General features: G+C 35.9%; 1 protein-coding gene across 7 annotated transcripts in view; it reads right to left on the reverse strand.

Moving 5' to 3' along the window:
• Positions 1-20,784, reverse strand: part of STXBP4 (syntaxin binding protein 4) — a 237,951-nt gene that overhangs the window by 116,927 nt on the left and 100,240 nt on the right. For all 7 annotated transcript variants that reach the window (XR_002781532.1, XM_011365019.2, XM_023533520.1 and 4 more), the window contains one exon: positions 4,172-4,229. Coding sequence is in view for 6 of the 7 variants with exons in the window: in XM_011365019.2 (XP_011363321.1) it covers positions 4,172-4,229 (58 nt within the window). In the remaining variant the exon portion in view is untranslated. The remainder of the gene's footprint in view (positions 1-4,171; positions 4,230-20,784) is intronic.

Here is a 20,784-nt window from a genome sequence, read left to right on the forward strand (position 1 = left end):
ATCTTCAATAAAAAATAAAAGAGTACAATGAAAGCAATGTGGCAGCTATGCCCAATCTGCAATATTTAAATTCGCTTTACTATCAAACATAACTCACATAACAATTCTGTCAAATTATATAACATATGTATAAAGTACATGAACTTTTAGAATGGAATCATACTGAAGACTACTATAAACCTGGACTAGTATACAACTTCAAAGGGAAGATGAGAAGTTGGGAAGAAAAATGGTCAAGTTAATCAGATAATTTCATTATAGCACCATCAAGATAATGACATTTTGTCATTAAGTTTAAGAATGCTGCAACCTTCTTTCTAAGAAGAAAATAAAAAAGTTTTCCCTTGAATGCTTTATATATATACGTATGTATATAATTAGAGAGAGAGAGACAATACACACACACACACACACACACATATATATCAAATGAGCAAACCCTGCCTATATGCATTATGTGCATACATGTATTGGTATATATACACATAGAGACATACATGTTTTTAGTTCTATGAAACACTCTAGCAATGCCAACATTTTGAATAAATTTGTTTATACCAGGTAAAATACTTCCTTCTCCTGCATCAGAACTTAAATAGATAACTACAAAGTATTAATAGCTGTGCAATGGACAAGTGGATGGATAGGAATACTCAATGAGGACTATTTTCATCTGAGCATTCTTAGGACAGCACCGACAGTTATTTCTTTGCCTGAGGCTTGGCTTCCATCAGAGGTAACAACTCAGTTTTTGGGAAGACAGTGACAGATGTCAATCTCAAGGAAAAGATTATATGCATACAGACCATCATCACCTCCATCTCAAGGAAAAGATTACATGCATAGAGACCATCATCTCCTCTGGTGTTCCGAAAGGGTGATTTCAATCATTGTTCTTTTTAAGCAAAGGTGAGAGAGGCAATGGCCTGAGTTCATTACTTGATATTTCTTGCCTCCAAAGTATATTTATCTGGTAAATGAACCACTCCTACCTCAAAAACTAACACAGGCTATCCAGGCTCAAATTTTGGTTGGGGTAGCAGGAGGATAAAGATTAGAAAACAGAACAAAAAGCTAAAAAACAAAAACAAAGTTTCAAGAAAGACATATAGTGGATGTTTGCTTATCTGGCAACATCACCTATCTGAATGCAGCTAAGAGCCATGAAGTAACCCCCATGGAAATGTTAGAGTGAGGGGAGGGAGTGAGGAGGGCTTACCTTTGCTGAAAGTGTCTTTTTTTGGGTCAGGTGCTATGTTCTTTTGATACATAAGCTCATTCATTCTAGACATGAACCTTATGAAGCACTAATATTCTTCCCATTCTATAAATGTGGAAATTAAAGCTCAGAGAGGTTAAGTACCCGTATCCAAGGTCGTTCTATGGATATGTGTCCAGCTAGTCTATGAAGACACCAGCATTTGGACCCAAGTTTCTCCAGCTCCAAGGTGCATGTTCTTCTTTCCCCTATACCAGGGGCCCCCAACCGGCCATGGACCGGTATCGGTCTGTGGCATGTTAGGTACCCAGCCACATAGCAGGAGGTAAGCAGTGGGTGAGTGAGTGAAGCCTCATCTGTATTTGCAGCCACATCATCACCACCTCAACTCCACCTCAGATCATCAGGCATTAGATTCTCATAGGAGCACCAGTCCCTGGAACTAAATAGGCTAGGGACCGCTGCCCCATACCACATGCCCTTTCTGATATCAAATCCGCCCGTACCAGAACTTATGTACCTGATTCACATACAAACCCATGTACAACACACTCAAGGGCTATTTACAAACAATTCAAATAAGTCTGATTTTCTGGTGACCTGTCCTCTTCCTAGGGAAGATGGTGAAGTGTGTAGAGGATAAAAAAGAACAATAGGGATGAGGGGATGGACAGGCACGTTGAGAGCAGAGAGATGGCAGCTGTGTCTGTATTCAGTTTAATATCCCTCTGCAGAACTCACTGTATTATATATAAGATTGATGTTTGCAATGATTTGTTTTTGTTCAGTGGCCTTGGTGTAAGAAGGCAGGAAACTATGTAACACTTATTAATTAGAGTTTTATCAAGAACAGTTAGGCCAAAATAAGCACTGGTGCTTGAATAGGGTTAACTTCTAGCTAACAAACAAACAAACAAACAAACAAAACAAACAAAAACAAACAACAACAAAACGACTCATAGTAAGCACCCTATTCCTTCATGAGGATGGGTAAAGGAAGCACTTATCTTTACTAGTTGACCTTTTCTAATATCCAGGAGATAACGACTTATTCTTAGAACTGTTTCTATTTTGCTGTTTTAAAACGGATAAAGTATAGAGCTCTACCTAAATTAAGATCTGTTTAAAATATCTTTTTCTGTCACAGGTAAATATATTATATTAAAATAAGGAGGTGAAGGTGGTGCAGTGTATGTGTGTGTGTATGTTGGGGGTCACTTTGGAGCCAGACAACCCTGGGTCTGTATCTTGACTCTGAAATTTTACTACTGTGTGGCCTTGACAAATTTAACCTCTTTTCCACATAGTTTTTCCAACTGTAATAGTGAGACAATGATACCCACCAATGTCCTTTGGGAAACAAATCTATCTTATCATGTCTTTTCTGCTTTCGTTATGAGTCGAGATTAAGGCCAAAGAAAGGAATTGATGGGCTTCTAAAAACACACCCTAAGGAATATATTTTCTACAACTAGAATGGTCTCTTTCTATTCTTTCCACAGGGATTATCAGTTAGCTCTCAAGGCAGTCAAAGGATTTATTTAGTCATTCTCTTCTTTCCTCTCTTTGGATGCTATTCTCCCTTATAGTAGGAGACCAGTCCAAGGCTATTCCTTTTCTGTGGTAGTCAGTGATTGTGTCTTTAGTATTCTTACCTCAGATAACGTTAGTCAGGCTCTGACACTCACCTTTGGGTTGGGGTATAATAACAGATGGCTAAGGCTAAGCTTAGGTCAAGGAGTTCTCCACAGGGTTCAGACTCATTTACTGATATTTTACAAAGTCCTTTGGATTCAGAATCCCAGTTAGTAATAAATGCTAGTTTGCCTTTCTTTGATAGGGCATTTGTTTTGGACATCTTCTGGGAGATAGACAAAGCCGAGGGCAGGAAGCAGCTCACTACCATCATAATACTATCCTAACAAGAGCTAAGTGATGCCCACTTTCTACAGTGTTAAGAGGCTTTAATGATACGACGCATAGAAAAATATGCCTATCATATGCTTGGCTATTCAACACCAGCTAGTGCTCAATAAATGTGCCCCTGACCCAATATCTTTTCCTTTATTCATTACAAAGTTAATATGAGAAAGAAACCCAGTACAAATTTAAATGTGGTTTTTCATTTTCCTGCCTCCCTTACAGCACAGTGATTCAATCTTCTGGGAACTAAACAGTTAACACAGCATATAGAATGCAGCTTCCCTTCCAGAAGAGTTATAATTCAAGAAGTGAACAGTACGGTACTAAACGTAATCTATGCATGGAATTCTTGGACCCTCTGCTCTGAAAATCCTGATATCCTTCACATGTTATAAACTACACCTTTGCTTTATTAGTTACTTTTTTGCTGGAGACTACAAGAAAAAAAATACATCACGACAATACTTTGACAGTTTATCCCTAGTTTTTCCTTAAATTTTTCAAATATGAAGCTTTTAGATTCTCAATGTTTTTAATGGTAGCATGATTTTTCATGTTTTTTTTTTTTCACCATAACAGTTTCTCCATATTGTAAATTTATGAGTATTTATTGAGCATCTACTCTGCTCAAAAAATAAATCAGAGGAATGAATGTGTACACTGTAAGGCATTACAAATGTTGATTATTAGTAGTATTATTAAGAAGTTTTAAAACTAATAAAAGTATTTCATAAATCTTAATACTTTTAGTCAGAAGTGAATACAGGCAGTCGATATTTAAGTTCAAATGATGGTCCTGTTCTAATTTTTTGATGTTTCCCTTGAAATTATTACAGATATTCCTCTCCCCAAACGATATCTGATATTAGCATTTAAATCACATGAAATGAAAATGGAGAGGCTTCATTTCTTGTTTCTAATTTTTGTAACCTCCAAAAGGGTTTCTTGGTTTTGCTGATTATTCTGCAACTCCCAGGTTCTCTCCAGATGTGAAAAAATTGCTTACTTGGTGGAGATGCTTGTACTTACTTGATGAAGTACTTGATTCCATCTGCTGTGTAAGCTTCCTCCCACCCGTAAGGTAGATCTAGAATGAAAGGAAACCAAAAATATATTTAATAAGATGATAAAAGATAACTTTATTTCTGGACACAAACTTCCCACATCTTTACAATTATTTGAGTACATTTCTTGTACAAAAATAATTTTCTAGAAAGGAGGAGTTAAAACAATTCAGATGCACTCTCTTCCTCAGCATCTTTAGAACACAACAAATAAGTCCTGAACAGTTAACGATCTGCTTTAGTTGCAGTAACTGGATTATGAGTCGTCATTTACATGTGATGAGCATTTTTGTTAGCAGGATTCAAGCAAAAATTTTTGGTGCAGGGGATGATTTTTGCCTGGAGGCAAAGGATGGACAAGATGGCCTCTGCTTGTCTATTCTGGCTCAGTTTCTTTAATTGGCTGCCTTTACGTTCTTTCACTCAACTCCATAGGGAATGGTGCATGAATGCCAGATCAGCATGGGTTTGAAAGTAGCTTTTGGACAATGCAAAATTGCTTATGAAGTTCAAAAGTTTTGCAAAGTGATTTACAATAGACTGTGGTATTATATTTTGTCAATTAAGAATTCTGTGCACTAAACATAAATGGACAAACAATTTTCTAAATATAGCTTCCATTTCTGTAATGGGATTGAAAATAGCTATAAAGAAATACAGATTGAAGTAAGCAAGCAATTATTTGGCCATATTTCTGCAAATGGATAAGTTTTTGTCCTCATCACACCAAGAAAACAAGATCGTATTGAGGCAGTCACATTCTCTTATATTCCAATTAGAACACCCTAGAACACATGGTTTCTATCCCTCCACTCCATCTCTGAGTACTGCTAAGGATTTTAACTGACCTTTGGGATCATTCCTTTGATATTGGCTTATCATGGTTCCTTTGATGGATACAAGATAGATAAACACACTACAGGACAGATTCCTTGACTTAGGTAGCCTACTTCTTTAGAAAGCTACTGAGCTATAACAACAGACCACTGACTTCCATCTACCCAAGTGCCAGCAAGAGGCAGGGCAAGAATTCAGGGACAGTAACTATTTATATGAAATAAAACCTTACTCTATCACCATTTGCTTTGTAGAGAATATCTTTTGAGAAGATGGATGTTGTTTTTACAATTAAGGAAAACAAAAGAAGCTTTATTTTATATTTATCTCCAGTCTTTTAACAGAAGTTGTATACAATAATACTCTGGTCAAAAATTTGTAACTATTGCCTACGTAACTATTACGTAGATTAACACAGGCCATCTAGGAGTTTCTTTTCTCTCTTAATGAATAAATGTTCCTGTTTTAATTAGAAAATAAGCACTTCTGAGAATTTAGCATAAGCAACTGACTGGCTTCTTAAAAGCCCTGACATGACACTATGTACACCTCCTCAGGTGCCACTGCCAGTGTGTGCTCAGTCACACAGACCATGATAAACTGCTGCCGCCGCCCCACTTTAGGCAGATTTATTTCCTTTCTTTACATTTTCTGAGTCTTTGTTACAGATCACTTCATTCATCACTGACAAGCCCCTCACCTGCAAAGATGAATCTGATAACTGTGCATAAAAACCTGGCTTTCATGACAAAAATGTCGAGAAATGCCAGGATTTCTGATCAGTAAGGCAAAGACAGCTCAAAGTTAAGTCAAAAGTCATTCTAATCTGACAAAGGCTTTTGTCTAAATGATTTAATTGTCTGTCCAGCAGAATTATATCTATATTTCTAATTTCTTAAATCATATATTTTAATGAAAAGGAGAAAAAAATGTATACTTTAAATATAGTATCTTTTAATCCACAGGATCATTTAAAAATAGAGATTGACACTGGGATCCCACATCCCTTATGCCATCAGAAGAGAATTCCTGCCCTGATCTCTTTCTTACAATTATTAAACAAAGACTATAACTTTACAACAGATTTATTAGAGGTACCAACTCATAGCCATTTACGTCAAATGGTTCTTCGATGACTGTAGCCATTAAGATATTTCTGTGTATTAAATAATACGTATAGCTTATTTTAGGATAAATTCTCTGTTCTGAAAAAATAAGCATTTCTTTTTAGAAGATGAATGGTTTCTTCTTTTTTTCATGTAGTTAATATAATCTATAAAAAATAGACTTGGAGACTAAATTGATAGTAACTATCAGTGATAGTTCAGTAATAGAAAATATAATCAATGTCCTATTATAAACTGAAAAACACAATAGATTGATATACCGAAAAGCCTACTTCATATAAAAAGAGCACTTTGATTTCCACAAGCTTACATAATTATGATGGACCCAGTTTTCTATTACTAAAGATTTTCTTTTCTTCACAATAAGTAATTTGAGCATAATTATAATAACATATTATCTAAATACTCTTCAATAATCATTATTGTTCCAAGGCATTAAAATTTTTCTATATTCCCCATATCTTTATAGTTGCAAATACGTAATGCTTCTATTTTTCCTTTTCTTCTCATATTTGTTTTACAATTGTTATGACAACTCTAATCACTTGAAATTGTTTCTGATTGGAAGTGTTTGTCTATGAACTCTCACATAACATTCTTTCCATCAGAGATCATATGTTTCTAATCAACCACTTCATGGTGATGACTCCCAAATCTTCCTGAGTATCTTGCCAAATAAGAATATCATACATATTCAACTTTGAATACTAGCTGTCACCTAAAACTCACATATCTCAAACAAACTTATTACATTTCCATACAAAATAGTTCCCTTCCAGTTTCCCAGTCTCCTTATGTACCAAGATTCTCTTTGTCATATTTGGCTTATTCATTAAATATTTATTGATCATTTATTATGCGTTTAGCATTTTACTTAGTGCTCAATATACAATGATGAACAAATAAACATGGATCTTGATCTTATGTAGCTTTAAAAATAATCATAAATAAATACAACATTAAAAATAAAAATAAGTCTGATGAAGGAAAATTATTGAATACTATGAAAGACTAACTCATAAAAGACAAAAGCTAAAGTCTCTAATATGTAAAAAACTCCTACAATCAGTAAGAAAAAAGTCAATGACAAATTGGAGTCTCTGGAACTCATGGAACATTCAGGACACAGGACACAAATTAACTTAAACATATGAAATATGCTTACCTTCACTCTTAATAAAAGAAATACCAATTAAATTATTATGATATTTCATTTTCAAGCTAGCAAAGATGAAAAAGTAGTTTAATAAGACACAGTATTGAGGGTGTGAGGAGGCACTCTCATACTGATGGAAGAATAAATTGATAATATACTTATGAGTTGACACTATCTTAAATCTTAAATGCTAATGATAACCTTTGACATTTATTGAGTGGTTATGTGCTAGACACCGTTCTAAGCTCTATATGTGTACCAACTCACTAAGCCTCACAACAATCTTGAGTGGTACTGTTATTATCTGTATTTACGAATGAGGGAAAGGTCAAATCATTTGCCCAAGGTTATACAGCTGGCAGGTGATATAGCCCAGACTCTTAAGCACAATGCTGATCTGTCTTCATGTATCGTTTAATACAGAAATTCTTCTAGCAATTTATCCTATAGAAATGCTTTATATGTAAGATTATTAGTTATAAAAACAAAAGGCAAGAAATAATCTAAATAACCACCAAGGGGAGTTGATTAAATTAAAACAATATATCTGGATAATGGGCTATTGCCCAGCTATTGAAAAGAATGAAGAAGTAATCTATGCACCAGTTTGGATGGGAGGGGAGGTGTTGTATCAAGGCAGGCTCTCTGGAGGAGCTGGAATTATGCAGGTACAAAGAAGGGGAAGAACACTGTAGGTTCAGTGAACAGTGTGTGTGCAAAGGTTCTGGGATGGGGAAGAGCTTGGCACAATTGAGGACTTGAGAGAACACAGTGAGGGAGGGAGGGGGAGAGTGATATAAGATTTGGCTAGAGAGACAGCAAATATGACTATGCAGGGTTTTGCAGGCCGTGTTAAAATTGTTTGAAAGTTTCTTAAAAAGGAAGCAGGAGATCTGCTCTTCTTTAAGACGAAGCAAAATTGCAAGAGAATGTTGCCTTCACCATATGTGGGGAAAAGCTGCACAGCTTTTAAAAGAATAAATTCTTTGGAGTTCCTCAGGGACTGAGTTCCTCACTTGAGCTGATTATCAGGTGAACTGAATTCCAAAGGGTGATGAGCCCCTCTGAGGAAAGATGGGGCATACAAACTCTTTCTCTCTTGGTAGAGCAAAGGAAGAAGAGGTGTTGCCATATAGGTGGATAAGAGGAAAACACTTAGTAAATCAACAAATTTGTAAAGCCTGATTATGGGGTAACATGATAGTTCAGCATCCCTGGGAGCCCTTGGCACAAGGAGAGCTTGCGCTCCCTAAATAGCTCTTTGTTCATGAGAAAGATTGGGGGTGGGTAGGAGACCTGAGAGAGCCCCATGGGTGGTACAGGCTCATGCGGGACCTGCAAGAAGTTCAAGGGTGGAGCAGCCACACCATCCACGATCTGGGCCTTGCACAAGTACAAGGTGGTGATCAACTGCTACAGGGAGACAGGCGCAAAACCTGTAGATGCCCCGAGCTCTCCTCTGATATAAAGTAAGAGCTGGCTGCTGCTGTGGGAGAAACAAGAGATTCCACACCCTGGACAGGGCTCTGAGTGACATGAGGCAAAAGTCATCTGTTCCTGGGAGAGGTGCAACAAATCATCACATTCCTAATCCCTGCCATGACTCTAGCAAAATCTTCTTTGTCTTGGGGTGTGAGGGTTGGCAAGAAAACCTAATGTATTCACCATGCACTAAGTCACTGAAGAGGTGAAGGCAGGATACCTTTCAAATCCAGAATCCTGCATTGATACAAAGCAGACTTTGACTAACCCACTTGAGCACTGAGTAGGAGACAGGGTTGTATGTCACTGAGAAGGGATAGGAAGGCGGAGAAAGTCCCCATGGAGACTCAGGTGCACAGGGCCTGCCTAAACCAGAGACTAAAGTAGGAAAACCAAGAGTCTTTCCCCCACCCTCCACTCCCCACATCCGCCGCTAACCTTGCACTGCATAAAAAGCAATAGCCATCTACTTCTAGAGGAGGGCAAGAGAGCAGACATTAAACACGCTCTGTGTCATAGGAGCGTAGAGCCTGCTGCCAGCTAAGGATGGAGCTGGAATACTGAGAAAGACACTCTAGCACTAGAGACCTCATATAGGCACAAGAAGAGCTGCAGACAAACACTGGATGTATGTGAAGTCTGTGGTGAATGCTAGAAACGAAACACACACCCAGCTCGCCTACAAATGAGAACGAATAATTCCCACATGCTAAAGGCCTGACAGAATAGAGACAGACCCATTTCTGGGTTTAAATAATACTTGTCTCAGTCTCTATAGTTGGGTACCTTCGATGTCTGATATTCAATCAAAATTATGATAGAGAGAGAAACTAAGAGAAAAAAAAATCCATTACCAAAAAATAAAACCACCAACAGAACCAGATCCAGAGATAGATAAAATATTGAACTTTAAAATAATTCAAATTATACATAAATATCTAGTGAAATCTGGTGATTATGGTTGTATAGCTGTAGCAACGCTCATTACTTGTGTATACTACATCGAAGGTGGGTGATTGAGCTTGTTGAAGTTTGGAGTTTTGTTAAATGCTGTGATAGGAGGAAAAAGGGCCAAGTGAATTGAGGGAATGTGTATGAGAGACTGGGATAATGGACCCTAGACTTCAAGGTGAATGAGAAGACAAGTAAAAACAACAGTGGAAGACAAGAGGAAATCTTATTGAGAACAATACACCTGTAATGAGCTTGAAAAGCGGGAGGGTTGAGTGAGAGATTTGGGAGTTTGAACCACTTTCCGTTGATGCCAAGGTTCGCAGTAGGAATGGTAAAGTGGAAATAAATCATTGGACAAAAAGAATTGAAAAGTAAAGGTTCACATGAATGAAGGCAGATGTTGGGTTGGGGAGAAATCTGGAGAATGAAAATTCTAAGAATAAAATAGAAAAAGACAACACCATCAATCGCAGACAGAGCTCTAACAGAGCCAAATTTATTTGAAAAACATTTGCTAGTGTAATTGTTATAACAATTCAAATACATTTAACTTTTAGCATCTGATATCTTGAGTGGAAGAAAAAGAGAAGAAGGCAGAGGGGTGGGGGAGGGAACGGGAGAGAGAGACAAAGAAAAAAAGAGTCATCTAACTCAATAAGGCTTCACTAAAGAATATAAAATTCATCATATTGCAGAATTTTCACTTGATTCGCAGTCAGAAAATCTGAATCTATATGTAATGTTTCTCAATTACAAGTTGAATAACCATGGGAAAGTAATAATCTTGTCGAATCTCTATATAGCAGTCATCTTGCCTAACTTATAGAGTTATCATGAGACTCTTACTGATGATATATTACTAGTCAATGATATCCAAAAGGAAACCATTATTATTCATAATAAAAAGAACAGTTCCTTCTTCATCACTTATGGTTCTAAAGATATAATTTGGATGCTTAATGTAGGAAAAGTATTTAAATTATCTACAGGGGAAATCTTCATTAACGTGTAGCTATATTTTTTACAATCCTCTCCTCCATACAGGAAATTAGTTTCTATTTCACTCATGATAACATTCAGCAAAAGAAGCTAATGGGACTCACTGACCCTCACTGAGTAGTATGATGGTAAATGTTTATCTACAGCTCTTGAGAGAGGGAGCCCTAATTTGTAGCACTTGCTGATCTCCATAGTGTAAATACTCCTACCACGACTGACCTCAGCCTACTAATATAATGTCACAGTACAGAGCTGGGAAGAAATGTGCACTAGTACACCATGATATAGTAATGCCAGATATAACAGACATAAATAACCTCAAGAACAAAGATAACAGTAACATGTAGGGAAATAAAAAGTGGTGAGTTTTGACTATTTATTACTTTTTCTTTTAATATAATTTAATTTTTAGTTTAAACATTTCAATTTTTAATGATTGTTTGACAGTCAGTTCACAAAATTCTTGCAAGCCAGTAGTAACCAGTTCCAACATAACCACTGTTGAAGCCACCTTTTAGCTTCTTGGTCCTAATACACAGAACGCTCCAAAAATCAAAAGAAAAAACATCATTTTGTCCTATGAGTGGTTACATGAAACAGTTATCAGCCTTTAATGACGTGGAGAATCACTGCTCTAACTGTAAACTATTCATCAAATCTTTACATAGAGTTTTCTATGTGCCTGACATTCTTCTAGGTATTTTATAAATATTAACTCACTGTATCTTCATAACGACTCTTTGAGATAGGTACTATTAACTTCATTTTACAGAGAGGAAACTGAGGAATAAAGAGGTTTAAGTAACGTGCTCTTTGTCACACTGCTGATAAATGGTGCAGTGCAATTTGAACACAAGCAGTCTGGTGCTACGTCCTACGCTTTCAGCCACTGTTATGCTGCTGCCATTTCTCTAACTCCTGCTTGCATTGCCAACAATCAGTATTTTAAAATAGTCGAGTAATACTTTTGCATAACTTTTTGAAGAACAAAAAAAAAAAGAGAGAGAAAGAAAAGAAAAAAGAAAAAACTCCCAACTCCTCAATTTCTGCATTACCCAGGGAAATGCTCTTTTGAAAAGAACTAATTTTTAGGCTTGAACACAAAGCAGTCTATTTTAGAGACATTTTATGTTAGATTTATGATTGTACAAGTTAATTTGTAGGTCTGAACTACCATGCCAATTTAAAAAGTACTAGCTAATTTTCCTATGAAAAAAGAATCTATTATACTGAGAGATGGTTGTAACCTATAAATAACCAAATAATGCAGTATTTTAAATATAAAAATAATTTCTAAGTAATTTTTAAACGATATAGATTTCCTGAATTGTGTTTTAAATATGCATTAAAATTAGACTTGCATAAATGCTGTATTAACAGACATACTTTTAGACCTATAGCTTGATGTTTTACCACATGGCTACATAGTATCATCATTTGAATGAGCAAAAAAAAAAAAAAAAGCAAATGAAATATATAATGTAGGAAGATTTTATGTTTTTATATTTTCCCTCAAATTCAGAAGTTAAAATGTTGATATAATTAGATGTTATTTCTAGTTAGAAGTCGCTCAATGATCTAGTAAAAAGCTGTAATATATTAAAGGAGAACACGGTAAAAATATTCCTATAGGTTACATGGTGGTTCATGGTCTTTATCTTGTTGTCACTATTTTTGGGCAAATACTATACGAATACTCACTTAAGAGGGGGCAAAGCTAATATTAATTTTCTACAGTTCTCTTCTCAACAGATGCAAAACAGTATTTTTACAGGTGGAATTGTTTTACACTCATTTAAAATGATGGGGTCACATCCTTGAACTTTGATATCCAGACGTTCGAGAAGCTAGCTTAAACATTCTTTCTTATGTACTGCTTACTCTCATCTCATGACCCAGACTGAAGGTGAAAATGTAGGATTTCATTGGCAGTTATATGATGCTGGGGGAATGATCTGGTTTAGATCTGTTTTGCTTAAAATCAGTAACATACAATGGATTTCATTCTGTGCACTAATATCACTCAGCATAAAACTGCCAAAGCTTCTCACTAGAGTGCGAGATCTCTCTCTCTGCATAATCAGCCTAGAGATGATTTTGTATGTGTGTGTGTTTCCTAATCCCTTTTAGTGTACAAAAATAAACAGGACTTCTTTAATGCACTGCTGTTATTATAATTACAAGCATAATAAGGAGTCGGCCATTGCCGAACATGAATTAAAGGACCTATTAGAAGGGCAAAAATGAATTGCACCTTCTCTTTTCTACTCTGTTCAGAAGAACTGATTTAGTGATGGTACAGTTGCTGTCAGGCAAGCTTGATTTCCACTGGTTAGAACAGAAGCAATGTGTTGGGTAGTCCAAAATGAACACTAGTATTTGCCTGTAACTAACGGGTTTCCTAAAAGTAATAGGTGGTCAGACTTGATCTAAGAAATAGGAGCGGCAACTTGTTAACCAGGTCAAAATGCTAGATTCAAATTGACAAAGAAATTAGTACATCTCTTAAGGTTATTTCATGAATATCTCTATGGAATGTCATTAGCATTTTCAACCTTCCAATCTGATTTCTCTATCTTTGATTTCTAGACTCAGATTTAAAAGGCTTATGTGATTAGGTCAGGCCCATCAGGATAATCTCCCTGTCTTAATATCAATTAATTATATATGAAAATCTCTTTATAGTAGCACCTAGATTATTATTCGGTTGTTTAACTGGTAGAAGGTGAGTGTGTACCAAGGGTCAGAAATTTGGGGGGCTACCTTAGAATCCTGCCTACAACAATGCTCATATTTATTTATTTCATATAATGTCTAAATTAGAGGTGAGACGATTTTTTTTTTTTTTTTGCTCCTTGGAAGGGAAATGTCACTAACAAAAATATATCAAGGGCCATATACAAATAAAAAGAACTGCATAACAAATTTCAGTTTTTTAAAAAGAGTTGTATAAAATATTGAAGTAATCAACAATTTAAATTAGTCATGGAATTATAAACTTTCCCCCCTCAATAAATCCAGAAAACTAAAAAACAGTTTTATGTTTCATTCTGTGGTCAGAGAGAGAATGTAATAAAAAGGAGAAAGGGGAAGAAAAAAAGAAGGAAGCAAGCAAGGGACTGAGAGGCCAGAAAGTAGGAAAACATGAAAAAGAGATTAAAAAATACTGCTCTTAACTAAACTGGCTTTGAAATCTTTTGGCTATGTGTATAATTATAGAGCATATTTCTTTAAAAAGGGGAGAAAGAGAATACATAAAAGGGTTTATGGCAGGTTAAATTTGGGCACAGTTAGGCTGGACAGGTAAAGTGGCCTTGGAGATGGTGGACTCAAATCTTCAGATCCCATCTCTCAATCTGATTTGGAATCTCAGCCAAGCTACCCCTGAGACAGCTGGTCAAAATCTTCCTCATACATCTCCAGCTCAGTAATCTCCCGGATATTACCAGCAATGTTTCTGGCTCCTGAACTCCAGAGACCCTGGATTTATCAGGAACTTCACTCAACACTTTTTCTACTCACCTATGTTGAGTGCCCACTATTCTAAGCCTGGTAGAATAGTGACCAGATCCAGAACAGTGCCTCACACTCAAGAAATAGTTGACTGACTGTAGAAATTTGCCTCCCATGAAGGCTGACGGTTTAGCGAATCCTGCACATATCTGAAATTTTATTGTTGTTATAAGGTTTTTGTACTCACCAGGGGAACTTTCTTACAAATATTTGTACAACTGTTATTTGTGGATTTTGACAACAGGATAGAGGAGGACCAACAGACATGCAACTTTAGAAATGCTGTCACAGACCAGATAAAATTAAGTCAAGCTCATTTATGTTTCCTACCCTGAGGATAAATAATTCAATTCTACACATCACTAGGCCTTAATCATATAGCATTTTGCTGTTAACATTCTTGTCTTTAAAAAAAAAATTATATTAATCTGAAAAATTTATTTAGGATCTCAGGCTATTTTCAGGTAAAATTTTAAAAAATAAAAACAAAACTTCTTTCAGATATTTGTCTTTAAGAAGATTTGTTTGAATTTTTATTAACTGCATTTTAAAAAAAAATATTTATTGCAACAACATGGATGGACCTTGAGATAATCATGCTAAGTGAAATAAGCCAGACAGAAAAAGTTGAAAATCACATATATCACTTATATGTGGGATATAAATCTAAAAGCAACAAATGAACAGGACAAACAGAGACTCATGGACATGGGCTATAGACTAGTAGTTACCAGAGGGTAGGGGGTAGGCGAGGAGGGGGGCATAGATGGGGTAAAGGGAGTCAAATATGTGGTGACAGAAAGAAATCTAACTATGGGAGGTGAACATGCAGTGTAAATATATATATATATGCCTTACTGTTAAAGTGTACAGATGAAACACTGAATTTTGTTAACCAATGTCACCATAACAAATACATTAATTAAATTAAAAAATAAATAAAAATAAAAAATATTAAAAAAATAAAGTTACAAAAAAAGATTTAAAGAAAAGAAATAAAAACAGCTTAGTAGAGCAGGTAAAATTTTCAAATAACAGCTTTCATCCAATTAGATAAACTCAATATTGGCTACATTAAAGAGTTATAAATGCAAATAAAAGTGATTTGAATTTTGCTTTTTTACCTCTGCAAACAATATTAGTTTCACAATATAGTTGACTATCAATTAAATTTTTTTAAAAAATTCCACAGTGTGGCATTCAAGACTCTTTCAGAACATATCCACAGAAACATACTCAAATGTTCACAGAAACTTTATTTATAATAGTGATTTATTGTCTAGTCACTGAGCTGTTTCCTAGAACATACTATTAACTTCTTTTCCTCTATGATTTTTCAGATATTGTTCTTTCTACCTGGAATGTTAATCACTATGGAATATATTCACTCAATAACCACTTTTGAATGAATTTCAATAGTCATACACCAGAGTCTCTTTATCTGAATGTTTATGTAGAAACCCTGAATTCTGTTACATTACTCTGAAGAGTGTTACATTTTTGCTTTAGCAGGAAATTTACTTGGTTGACTCAAGCTCTATCTCTTGGACAGTGTTACAAATCTCAGTTCAGTGTTTTTCACCCCAACCTTGGCTGGACTGTTGCCATCTTCTCTGTGTTTGTGTGGTTTGGGGTCAGCCAGAAACTTGGACCGAGTTTACACACAGAATTTGGGGGATTCTGTATCTGGCTGTCTCTTCTCTGGGCTTCTTCCCACTCACTTAACAGCAGTTCTACAAGTTATCAGAGTTTTACCACCCCATGGGTCCTGCTGGGTCTTGGAGTAGGATGAGGCAAGAGAATTGTCCATGTTGCAAAATTTTAAGGACACACTAACTCTCAGATGCATTCAAGTGAGTTGGCACTCAAGAGTGAGTGCCTCCTTAAGAGTGAGGAACCTAGGGGGCCTTGCTTGCCTTACCCTAGCCCCAGCCCTGGGTCTTGCCTTCAATATAAAAGTGGAACAAACAAGTGGCTTATAAAGTTCAGAATCTGCCTGATTTTATTCATTCTCTGGAGGTTTCAGGTGTTTGTTTTCATGTATTGCCCAGAGTTTCTAATTGGGTTCTATAAGATGGTTAGTCTGTCAGGAGCTTACTCAGCCATACTGGAAGTGGAACTCTCAGTATCACAGACTTTTTGAGTGGAAAGAGATCTTAGGAATTCTCTATCCAATTGCCTAATATTACAAATTGGAGACATACTAAATAAGGCTAAAAAGCTTTGTCACAGAATCAATTATAGGGAAAGACAATAATGTAAATTTTAATGTAGTAGGCCTCCACTATGCCACTCTGCAATAATGCCGAAAGAAAAGAACAATTTCTGTGCAGAGTGTGAAACATTGTACTCAGACATCTCTTTCAAATGTAAATAGTGTTTTAACTCTCAATTATTAATTACTGCCTGTTTAATAGTTTGCTATTGTTACGGACTGAATGTTTGTATCCCCATAAAATCCACATGTTGAAGCCCTAACCTCCCAATGTGGCTGTATTTGGAGATGGGGGCATGTAAGAGAGTAATTAAGGTTAATGGGGCTCTGATCTGAAAGAATTACTGTGCTTATAAGAAGAGACACCAGAGAACACCCCCCACCCTCTTCTTCCTCTCTCCCCATGCGTATACAAAGAAGAAATCATATAAGCACACAGAGATGGTGGCTGGCTACAAGCCAAGAGGCCTCAGAATAAAATCTGCCTTGCTGGTATTTTAATCTTAGACTTTTCAGCTTCCAGAACTGTGTGAAATAAATTTCTGTTGTGTAAGCTACCAAATCTGTGGCATTTTGTTATGGCAGCCCCAGCTTAATAATACAGCTACAAAAATGGATCCAAATTTTGCACACTGACAAATCAGGTTATTTGAAAGAAGTACTTCAGCTTGACTATACAAAGGTAAATTCATATTCTTCTTTAGAAAAGCTTGAACTCAGAAAAATAAAATCTGCCAATCAGTGCAATACAACTATATTTGTTTTAAGGGCTAAACCCAGCACTTTGGGTAAATCTGTTGTGGGACTGGAGGGCAAACAGTGTTTCTAAAACGATTCCATCGTATTGCGTTTCCTATCTTATTTTTAAAATAAGCTGCATGGAGTAAAATCTATCTTCACTTTTCAGTAAAGTCATACCTGAAAAAAAGTAAACTTAAAATAGCAGAGGCTATTTGGTACATGCCTTAAAGAGTCATACCTTCTAAAATAGCTTGTAAACAGGCAGGCATGTGAAAGTAAGGTCTGAATACATACCCTTATTTCCAGACTCAGCTTCCTGATCCATCTCTTACTGTTCACACTTTTTGACCTCACAACCTGCCTTATCATTTAGACTTCCATCTTCCCCTTACACAAAAACACTTATGTATATATGCAAGTTTACAATCCAGAGGTAAACTATGATTGGCTCTTGTTAATATTTTTATAAATTTGAATTAGATGGAATTTAAATTAACTATCTTCTATTAATTATACAAGTAGCCATTTTTATTTCTACATGCTAATTTGGTTTGAGTAATGTAGACAAGCATTCTAAGTTAAGTGCTGATTCTGCCAACTTTCCCCTTAACTTTATGCTGTCATATTTATCTTCAGTAAGGCCCCAAAGTGTTTCTTTTCCCCTCCATTTAATTATCTTACGTTACTGAACAAAAAGGAAAGCTGCTACATTTGGTGATGCTGATAATAGTACTCTGGCAGGAGATTATCCAACTACTATGCTGGAATCTGGAGTCCCCTGGGCAATGCAAGTTTTAGGACTGCAGTTTGAGTAAAGTTTTCTTTTCGAAATTGTATCTCTGCTTTAATTAATAATAACAACAACAAAATGAGGGACAAGTAACCCCAAAGAATATAAACTCTCATAAATTAAAAAAAAAAGTGGCGCGAAAATTAGTGAAATCTCTGAAAGAGATTTTCTAATTAAAAAATATCTAGTTTCCTACTTTCAAGTACACTTTGATTTAAGATTATGGTCTTTAAGGATACATCTTCATGATTTAATAAAATACTTGTAACTAAAAACTTTAAGAATAGTTAAATAAGTGCTTCGAAGTGTTTAAAAGTTTCTTCTGTTAAAAGCTTTAAGCATTCCCCTTCCAATTTTAATATTTTAATTTGCTTAGAAAATCACACATAAACACATATCTATATATGCAATTTTACAATCCAGAGATAATTCTGACTGGCTCTTGTCAATATTTTTATAAATTCAAACTAGATGAAATTAACTACCTTCTATTAATTATACAAGTAGCTGCACACAGTAAAATCTACCTTCATTTTTCAATATAGTCATACCTGAAAATAAGTAAACTTAAAATGTTCCAACTATTCTCAACTTTTTGCTTTACCCAGTATAGGCCATGCTCTTTCACTTATCTCTGCATTTATGTAGGCTGTTAACTCTCCTTAGACTAACTTTCCTTTCTTCTCTGCCTTGTAAACTTCTGCTCAAAATCCAGAACCAGCTTAAATGGTACTTTTGTGTATCCTCCCCCAATTTCCTTGGCAGAGTTCATCTTCTCCTCTTCCGGGGTGATTCTGTGGTTTGTACCAGTTTCTATCATAGCACTTATCATTCGTATACAACATGAGTTCCTTCAGGGCAATGACCATGTTTTATTTATCTTTTATCATTTTCTGGTACATAGTATTGTTTTTGGTACATAATAAATGGTCAATAATGGTTCGTTGAGTATTCACATCCCAAGATGTAAGACTTATCTACAGTTCTATTCATTCATTCATTCATTCATTCATTCATTCACTCACTCATTTATTTAAAAAGCAATATTGCTTGCCTGGAGAGAATTAGAAAAAAATGTGGCATATTAGTCAGGACTGCTTTCAGGTGAAAGTGACAGACTACCTAGCTGAGGGCAAACAAACGTGAGTTTGTTTTTCAGGAGCCTGGAGCTTGCTCAGCATCAAGGTCCCAGGTTCTTTCCTGCTACTCCAACATCCTTAGCGCAAACTTGTGTTTGCAAAAAGGCCTCCAGAACTACATACATCATATCCACATTGAAGGCAGGAGGAAAGGAAAAAGAGGTGGTTCCAGCTCCATGTGTCCTTATCCACTAATTAAAAATTTCCCTAGAGGTTTCTAAGCAGACCTTCCTTTATATCTCATTGGCCAGAAATGGGCTGTGTGGATATTCCCTGATGCGGGAGGCTGAAAAAGCAAATGTCTCACTTTATAGTCTCTGTGACAGGCTTGGTAGGGCAAACACTGAGTCTGGCAGAGATCACAAAAATAAAAAGACAACAGGAGAATGGATTAGGTTAATTAAGATATTAAGGTACCAGGTTACAAGTATTTTATTTTACATACTTTGTCAGAACGAGTGTGTGTGAGACTTTGGGGACCCTAAAGTGTCAGTGCAAATGAGTATATAGTTAATAATTCATGTTGACATATTTTCTCAAGACTGTGGTGCTTATAATGGGATAAATAATGAGATATATTTTAATCTTGCATCTCATAATTCTTTCAGTGCTTTCGAATTATGACAGTTTTCCTTTATCTCCCACAAACCCCAACTTCCTTTTTGGTTCCATCACTGTCATTCAAAATTTCTCAGAGCCAAATCTTAAATGTTTTATTCTCTATAAATGCTTTCCTGATTTTAAAACAATTTCCCTCATTATTCTTCTGAGCTATTAGCACTTTGTAGCATTCATAAAATAATTATCTTCAACTTTGTTTTATGATAATTTACACGGTTATTTTATTCCCTTCCTCCCATAGACTGCTAGGTCCTTGAGGGTACTGAGTCTTCCTTAGGCACACTTGGTTCCAAAATATAATTTTATGAATTGAATATTTAATTCATTTCCTATCACTTGCTTCTTTAGACTCTCAGTGTAGGAAGGAAGGAAACAGAAGGAAAGACTAACATGTATAAAAACAGGGTCACTGCTTGCCTGTGATAATATAAAATACTTGATAAAAAGTTTCCATTCTAGGTTGAAAATGGCACTCCCTCTGTGTGCAAGGGCTAGAAAATAGTGCCTCCTCTGAGCTGATGGAGCTCTGGGGGCATGGAGCTTGTAAGGCTAGTGGTCCTTCTGTAAATTATAAAAAGGCACTCCTTCCTCTAGAAAACGTGGTCCTATACCAGAATATCCACTTAGTTGGCTATATTTCAGCCCCCATGTACCCCCTTGATCTTTGCTTATTTCACAAAATGCTCAATGCTCTGCAGCAGCCATAGAGAAGGGATTCTAGAAGTTCCATTTTTATCCAATATTTCTACAGCTCTTTTATGATTTGTCCAAGCTCTGTAGTGATGGGGAATACAGAACTTCCTGTTTTGGATTGGTCTAATTGTATAAATTCTTGATCAAAATTTTTGTTTGTAATTCAGCCAAAATTTGTCTTCTTGTTTTTTCTATCTGATGGCCCAAAGACTTAACTTCTGATGCACACTATCTATCTATCTATCAATCTATCTATCTATCTATCTATCTATCTATCTATCTATCTATCTATCTATCTATCTATCTACCTA

This window comes from Pteropus vampyrus, unplaced genomic scaffold (assembly GCF_000151845.1).
Source record: "Pteropus vampyrus isolate Shadow unplaced genomic scaffold, Pvam_2.0 Scaffold104, whole genome shotgun sequence".
Lineage (NCBI taxonomy): Eukaryota > Metazoa > Chordata > Mammalia > Chiroptera > Pteropodidae > Pteropus > Pteropus vampyrus.